Genomic DNA, 8,577 nt, shown 5'->3' with positions numbered 1-8,577 from the left:
GAGAGACACTGTGTCCGTTGGTAAATGCGACACGTTTTTCCTTCTTTCGAAGCAAAGAGGTGTAAACGAAGCCTCGTTAATTGAGCTCATTAGGTGAACAGAAACCTGTTTGATTGGAGGCAGTTGGAGCCCTTCCGCTCTGATGCAGCAGCGGTATTTAACTCGCCATATTGGCTGTCTGATGGCTGCACCTCAGGGTCGTGTTTTGTGACATGGCTGTTGTCCCGGTGCCACCCTTACACACACACACACACACACACACACACACACACACACACACACACACACACACACACACACACACACACACACACACACACACACACACACACACACACACACACACACACACACACACACACAGATCCTTTAAGGGGCTTGGCAGACCCCTGGTTCCCCCTCTCTAATCACTGTGTTCTCCAGGGGGGGCGCAGCCATTCTCGCTGCTCTTTAGAAAAGCTTGGCATTTGTCTGAGATCTCATTTCTGTAATTCATCGCCCGTCTCCCGGGAGCTGTGGTTGGCACTGGTGATGCCAAGTCCTCCCTCCTCCTTCTATCCCCTCATACTGTCTAACTACCCTATTGCCCCTCTGACTGCATCTCTCCCTCTCCTTCTTCCTCTCTTCCAACCCTGTTGTTGTTTGTTGTTGCCCTGAAAGAGGCTCTGACTGAAGCTAAACTGGTGGGTGTACACACATTAACTCTCCTGTGATTGTGTTTGATGGCCGCTCCAGGCTCAGATCACATAAACATGTTGAGTGTGTGTGCACACGTCCTTCTTCTTCGAGTGTCTCAGAGTGAAAAGCCTCGACTGAGGCTGCTAAATTAAAATGAATGACCCGCAGAGGGATTATTGTTTCGTCATATTTTCCTCTCATATATACAAACATTAAGGACTGAATTATTAACACACACACACACACCGCTCAAATGAATAAATAATTACACATCAATTATCAAAAGTAATATAAATGTGGAAAATATAATTGTGATTAATTAAGCATCAGTAAAAATGTACATCTGTTTCTTATTTGGGATGCAAGAAAGGGAAAAAAGATTGATAGCTACTTATTTGTTAAAATGCAAAACAATGCAAAATATGGCATAAAGTATTCACTTCCTGTGTGGAGTTTAAATATTTAAGATGTGCTGTGAAGTCTCGCAGTACCACGAAGCTTCCTGCGAGTTGTTTTCCAGTCAGAGCGATACAGGTGAATTGCTGCATCTCACATTTTGTTTATGAGTAAACGGCTGTTGGTGGCAGGCATTTTAAGCTAATAGCTGCTTTAAATAGCTGCAATTAGTGAGAAGCATGAGATATTTAATCACTCTAGACCAATTAGTCTGTAATCAAGTAGTGTCCAAGAGCGAGCACGTTTTTGTCCTCCACTGTTCCTCTGCAAGCACCCGCCATATATTTCTCTGTGTGCCGGGAAGAGCAGTGATTAACACGCAGGGATATCGGCCCCCGTGGAACGCTGTAATGTGGAGTTAAATCAGGGAGAGAAGGAGCCGAGACACCACAGCTAAAACTGTTATTGCAGTTTAACATATGCAGAAGGTTAATTCAAGGCAGAGACGACATCGAGCATCCTTGTTTTTTGTGGAATTTTCCTTTTTTATCCTCGGTTACAATCAGATTTATATGAAAGAGGAGGATTTAAAAGTTGTGGATGAGGAGCAGGTAAGATTTAATCAGAAATGTAAGTCTCGCAATTTTTATATTGTCATATTTTGCAAGACGGTTAAAGGTAAAACACACTATAGCACACACTTGAAAAAAGAACACACTCTCACACCTGTGCAAACAATTGGCTCCACCGCGTTTTGATAATAATGATGCTGTGTTCATGATGACATTTCCCAGTGACTGGTCACGCAGCCGGTGCGTCCACTCAAAAACAGGTTGACCAATGTGGTTTGGGCCTTCTTATCAAACAGGAGGTGATGCTTTCCCATGATCAGGATCAGGGAGCACACACACACACACACACACACACACACACACACACACACACACACACACACACACACACACACACACACACACACACACACACACACACACACACACACACACACACACACACACACACACACACACACAAGGAGAGGAAGGCCGTAGGTATAGGAACTCCGAATCATTCGACAATAACATGAAGCAGAAGGAACTCATGAAGTCTCCGTACGAGACTCCGTCCTGCTGCTGCACTGCTGTCTCACTCTCAACAGGGATTATTTGGAAAATCCTGCAGTGCTGATGCTGGAGAGATGCAGGATGTGGTAGCAAATTGAGACAGGGGTAATCGTGATTCAACATATGGCTGCACCGAAGTATAATAGAAGCGCAGTAGAATAATGTATCTGGGGATGGCAGCCAAACAGAGAGAATTAGACCTTGAGATCATGGAGCTGTAACGGACGTCTCCTGTCCTGTGTCTCTGCTACTGTAATACTGCAGCTGTGAGGGAAAACATGTCTCTGGAACATCATGTAATACGATTCAGAATCAGTCTGAACATGTTCTGTATGTGTAAATAAGCACCAGGAAGCAGCCTGATTGGCTGCTGAATTAATGCCACACGTCTCACACTCAACAAAAACATTTTATCTGTAAATCTTCGAGATATTTTATATAAATATAAAAGTGCAGCATGAGATTTGTGAAATGTCTTTAAGTGAAGTTTTTGAAACAAATCATTGTCACTGTGGGAAAAAGCGGGTAAACTACTGAGTTAAAAAAAAAAAAAAAGAAGACGTGTCAGCTGGGTTTAGCCTGCTGTCCAGATGAAGCCTGGTTTGTATTCTCAGGCCTGTGCTGGGCTGTCTGGGCAAACCAGACCATTTTAATCATATCAGGAAGGCCTAACTGTCAAGTTAGCCATCAGTAATTAAACACATTTTCTCATTTTATTTATATACAACACTTAATTATCACACACACACACAGACAGGCACCCACACTCACATGTCACGCCACAAGGACTGTGCTTGTGAAGGGCAGCGAGGCCAGGTTCTCTTCCTGTGGACCTTCAACACATGCAGGTGGCCTGCATGGCTCTCTTCTCCTCGGATGGCCACAGTAGAGCTGGGTGTGTGAAAGGTGTCCGTGTCGCCCGGCTTGTCGGTGTCAAACATCCGCTTTAACCCACAATCAGTGGGTTGATGTGACAACTAAACAAGGGTCAGTGTGTCTGCGAGAAAAAGCTGCAGCTCCGTGGGAAAGAAGACAGGAAGGATAACTTTTTTTTTTTTTTTAGCTATGCAGACACTTGAAAATAAAAATGAATCATCAGCTTTATAATCTCTTTTCAGAATATCTTAAACATTTCAAATATCCAGCTGTTTCTATTAAATGCTTCCGCAAACCCAACGAGGCCTTGAGTGTCTTTCAATTAAGAGTGTGAATATGATTTTCAGTTGCACTGTAACTTTAATAATCAGCACCTTACCAGGCATTTTTTTCCTAATTTTATTTTCCATTGAAAGAATTTCCACATTTTCTCCTCAGTGATAATGTTGCTTTCACGGTTCCTTATTGGCAATTTGTGTTCCATCTACGTTGCCGGGGAGTGTGAGATTTATAATTCACTACATCTTCTCTCATCACGGCCCTCTCTGGGTGAAAGTACCAGCTGATTGCCCAACACTTAATGTGAAAATGCTAGTTTGTGCTTAACCTGAATGTTGTATATTATTGACTTGAGCCTTCATTCTGCTTTGTGTAGTTTATTTTTCACGTCGGCTTCGGTTACTTACATTACATTTGTTACGGAGGCCTGTTTAAGTGTTTAAGAGCTGAATAAAGCCACTGTTCTTTCTGCTGAGTGAAAATCTTTCATTGGCTGTGTTCTTTTATTTCCCCTTTTTCTTTTGCTAAACCACCGTTACCTAAAATAATTACACGACTCTAACATCTTATATGACATTCATTATCATTTACAGTAAAATATCTGCCTTAAATATTTTAACGTAGAATATACTTCCACATAAAAACAACATCCTTTGCTGTGTGCAGTTGTGAGATAATGACTGTATTGTTTTTGGAAATACAAATAAAAGACAATCCTCAAACCTCTCAGCTGTTATTTGTATTTCAGCAGTCCTGCTTTCGCTGCGGTCATGTGTGTGATGGAGTTATTAAAAGCTCAGAAAACAAAAGGCTTGATCCGTGAATCCTGTAGAGCAGGTTTGAGTACTAACAGTAAATAACATCTGCAACATGTTAATAGCTTTATCCTCCCTTTATTTTCCATGAGCCAAAGTGAACTCGTACTGCAGCTTTACACTGCACCTCCCTCTTTCTCCTCATCTCTTCAGGTGACAGCGCTGGCATTGAAAGTAATAAACCAAGATGCCCCCTGAGACAAAACGTGAGACGACACAATTCTTCCTGGAAACTTTAATTGTTTTGACAACTCCTCACAAGCCAGTGAAGGTCAAGTCCGACAGTGCAGCTGACAGTAATGTACAAGTGCCCTCTCACACTGGCAGGAGGGTGGTGAGGTAAATTCGGTGTTTGATGTCATGAAAAATAAAGGCTTTTGTTTCTTTACATTAATAATGGCTGCTGACTCTCCAACAGGGAAATCATTTCATATCCACTCAAAGACATCACCTGTCCAAAAACAGTCTGTTAATGTTCACATATTTCACCAATTCATAACCAAAGTTAAATGATTTCCTGGTGTCAATCATTAACTTCTCAAAGAGAAGCTCTCACTGCACAAATAGAACAGAGACATTGTGTTGTAGTGATTTTCTTTTAGGTATTACATTGTAAACACTGTCACAAGTGCTGTAACTTTTAGATTAAACTATTAACAAGAGTGCAATCTAATAGAATCAAATCAAGCCACCTTCTTCCTTTTTTTTTTTTTTTTTTTTTTTAAAAGATCAAACAGCAGAGCGACCCATCTCTCCGAGCGGGTCAAAGTTGTCGTAGTTAATGAGTACAAAACAATTCCAGAGAACGCTGAGCAGGGCAAATAATCAAAGAACTTGTGTTGAACTCCACCACGTATCTACACAGGGAGAGCTTCAGTGCACATCCAACATCTCTGCAATGAGCCTGACATGCTACATATTAAACTATTCCAAAAACACTGCAAAGAGTTAACTGATATCATCATGTAAGGACATTATTGGGGGAGCATAACCACATTCATTCACTAAAGTGGAAACACAATATTTACATAACGACAAAAAAAAGGTTTTAATAAAAATATCTTATAATTACAATAGTCTATTTTAAGCATATAAGTCTTCCTTTCACATACTTTTATAGAACATTTGTGTCTCTATATTTACAATCTTAATTGTCTCGAATCAGATTTGTTCTTTTTTACAATATCAAACATTTTAAGATACCAGGGATGAAACCCCTGTTCAACACAAATCATCTATTTTAAACAATAGATGTCCAAAACATGTACAAGGATTTTCGCAGTTTAGTAAAGCTTTAAACTGGAGTCATTTTTAGTTTTTCTTTCAGCACAATTCACAAACAGTTTTCATAGCTGTTGACAGACAGGTTTTCCAACAAAAACAAAAAACCTCTCAGCACGGGGGATTTCATATTTTCAGAAAAATAAATGTGACAAGAAGTAATGTGAGAGCAACTTAAGAGGAGGAAGGAGAGCAAGATGTCGACACACTGAGTCCTTGTTCAATGGAACCAGAAAATAAGCTGATATGAATAGTGATTTTATTTGGGTTTAATTCCTCCCAGCGGTTTTGAAATCCCCTTGTGATTGTGCCTCCAGTTGGGTGTGAGTCCCTGGCGAAGCTTTGCTGGCTTTGGAGCGGCTCTGTGCAGCCTGCACACCTGTGGAGGGGATGAATAGAGGCGGGGGGGTGAGCTGCAGAGCTCCAGACTGACTGGCGCCACCGACAAAACAGAGGCCATGCTTGATCAACAACCCAAAACAAACCAGGTCAAACAACAACCACAGAGCTCCTCAGGCTGTTGGCCGAGGCGCGGCCGAGACTCTCCGAAAGACTGGAGAGAGTCTCGGTGTCACACACACCAGGTACATGCTTTTAGTCGGATCCAGGTGTGTTTGGATTTAGTGCTATAAATCTAGCATTAAAGCCAGCATGGCGGCTTGAATGGAGCTGAGAGGAAGTGTATGACAGAGAGAGAGAGAGGGGGTGGTGTGTGTGTGTGTGTGTGTGTGTGTGTGTGTGTGTGTGTGTGTGTGTGTGTGTGTGTGTGTGTGTGTGTGTGTGTGTGTGTGTGTGTGTGTGTGTGTGTGTGTACATGAATGAAAGAGAGGGCAAACTGAGGTTTTAACCCTCTCTTCTTCTCAGATTGCTTCACCAGCGACAGTTATTGCGCAAAGCACAGCTGCCTCTGAGGTTGGTGCCAATTTCATGTTCCTGTATTTTCCCTGACATCTACTGGCCTCCACAGAGCACTTTACAGATTGTCAATTGACACCACATACAGACAGTAATCAAGTTAATGGGGATGCTTCAGTGACCACCACTCATAACACCAGCTCCAAGTGTTTGATTAAACAACAAATAATAATAATAAAAAAAACATCTAGAATAATGACATATTAATTAAAGTCAACTTACCAAGGTAGTACTCATGTCTCAGCGGCATAAAATCGAGTCCTCCGGCTTTTTGACTATTGATGTCCTCTAAAAATAACAAAACAAAAAAGAAGTAGAGGAAACATGTAAAAAGATGTGGCTCTCATGGATAAGAAGACAAACTACAGGCTGGGCCTAAAGCTCTGTAAAATAAATGATATACAGCAGCGCAGTGAAAATTAGCCGTCTATATCTCCCATAATAAATGCTCCTATAGCCTATTGAATAACAAATTGGCCTTATTGTGCGCAGTGGAGTGGGCTGCAGGCTGAGGTACTTCACCAACCCCGGGATAAGGTGGGCCTCTGACACACACTCATTATCATGCAAATCATAAAGCCCGCAATCAAGTGCGCAATCTAAACCACGTCAAAGGCCGTTTTTTACGTGTGATTTTTCAAGGCTGTGGTAAAGGTGTCGCGTTTGGATTTTATTTTTCCCCCACTAACATTGGAAGGACAATGACACATAACGGGCATGACGCGCTTTGTCTGAGTCCGACGGGCGGACGGAGGTAAACCGAGGTCCCCCGGTAAGTCTCCGTAGAAACGGGCAATGGAGAGCCTCCTCCGCTGATTACAGCTTACCTGATGGTGGTCAGTGTTGAGCACCGTCAGCGGTGTCCTGCTGGGATTGGAGGCTGGAGGAGGGCAGGTCCCGGTCCGCTGTGGCTGTTGTTTATGTAGAGAAGGGTGCGTCTCCAGGGCCAGCTGCAGGTCCAGGATGTAGTCTATGACATGCTGGAGGATCTCCACTTTGCTGACTTTCTTATCCTGCGGAATGGTGGGCACCAGGCGCTTCAGCCGGCTGTAGCAGTCGTTCATGTCGTACTGCAGGCAGAACAGGTCCTCCTCTTCCATTCTGCACCGGGCGATGTTGAGGCTCTGCTTCGACAGATAGTGCAGGGAGAGCTGGCTACTGCTGGAGGAGGAGTCCTGGGGGCTGACTGGAGGAACAGCCTTCATCTTAGATAACCAACGGCTCAAACGGAAGAAAAAAAAACAATTACACTACTGGTAGCAGGAGGTATTGGAGATTATGCTACAGCGCTGTAAACACAGAAAAGAGAATACAGCCGCGAATGAGCGAGAATAAGATACACCAAAAAGCGGACTTCTACTCTGTCAACACATCCCGTGAAGCCTCGCAGTTCCTCTTACTTCAGCAGGCTCGGTGTGAAACGAATGAATAGATTTCCTACATTTATAGAGGAGAGGGGAGGCGCCAAGCCAGCCGGATGGCAGATCTGGGAGAGAAGCTGGTCAATCACCGGCAGCCCGCTGCCCACCGACCCGACAACGGAGCCGAGAAAAAGGCGTGTCTCACTGTGTGCGCTGCCTGTCGGTAGGTGTGTGAGTGTGTGAGTGTGTGTGTGTGCGCGCGCGCGTGTGTGTGTGTGTGTGAGAGAGAGAGAGAGAAAGGCGATTTAAAGCAGGCAATTGCGACATGTACCATCGCTGTACAAAGAATAAGTCTTAAGCATTTCCGTCCACTGGAACAAGTCTGTCTTAAAGGTTTCATGTGCTGGTGATGGTGTATGTGTACAATTCACGAGGCTGAATTAGCGTCGGATTGCATCTTTAGTGCCGTAGTCATTGATGCGTAATTACGCACAGCCTCGGTCGTATTGATTATTCCGGTGACAGATGATCCCGAGACGAACCACCTGCACAAAACCTTCCCTTACTACTAAATCAAAACGTAAACACGGCACCCGAAATTAATTTCACTTTTATAAATTAAACAAAACAAAGTTAGATACTAATTCATTTAAAACTTGCAAAGCTCAGTTTATATTGGCGGTAAAGGGGGAATTTCTTCATTTTAGCGTGGCAGTGAAATATACTTTTATTTTGGCACAACGTGCATTTAGTCAGACTTAGTTTTAAAACGAGATCATGTCTTTTCAAGGACAATTAATTCGAACACACCATCACTGAATGCATTGTTATTGTGACCCCATAAAACAACAA

General features: G+C 43.0%; 1 protein-coding gene across 1 annotated transcript; it reads right to left on the bottom strand.

Annotated features, from left to right (window-relative positions):
• Window positions 1–4,388: 4,388 nt before the first annotated feature.
• On the bottom strand, window positions 4,389–7,924 carry id4 (inhibitor of DNA binding 4). Its single transcript, XM_069723593.1, has 3 exons — window positions 7,192–7,924; window positions 6,587–6,652; window positions 4,389–5,828 (listed from the first exon to the last, which is right to left on the bottom strand). Exons 1-2 carry the CDS (start codon window positions 7,567–7,569, stop codon window positions 6,605–6,607), a joined length of 426 nt encoding a protein of 141 aa, XP_069579694.1. The 5' UTR covers window positions 7,570–7,924; the 3' UTR covers window positions 4,389–5,828; window positions 6,587–6,604.
• Window positions 7,925–8,577: the final 653 nt, after the last annotated feature.

This window comes from Brachyistius frenatus, unplaced genomic scaffold (genome assembly GCF_029030835.1).
Source record: "Brachyistius frenatus isolate BFR_SWC_R1_liver_20210118 unplaced genomic scaffold, ASM2903083v1 Contig_335, whole genome shotgun sequence".
Taxonomy (NCBI): domain Eukaryota; kingdom Metazoa; phylum Chordata; class Actinopteri; family Embiotocidae; genus Brachyistius; species Brachyistius frenatus.
The sequence above is the reverse complement of the archived record's forward strand: the minus strand, read 5'-3'. Positions and strand labels throughout refer to the sequence as shown.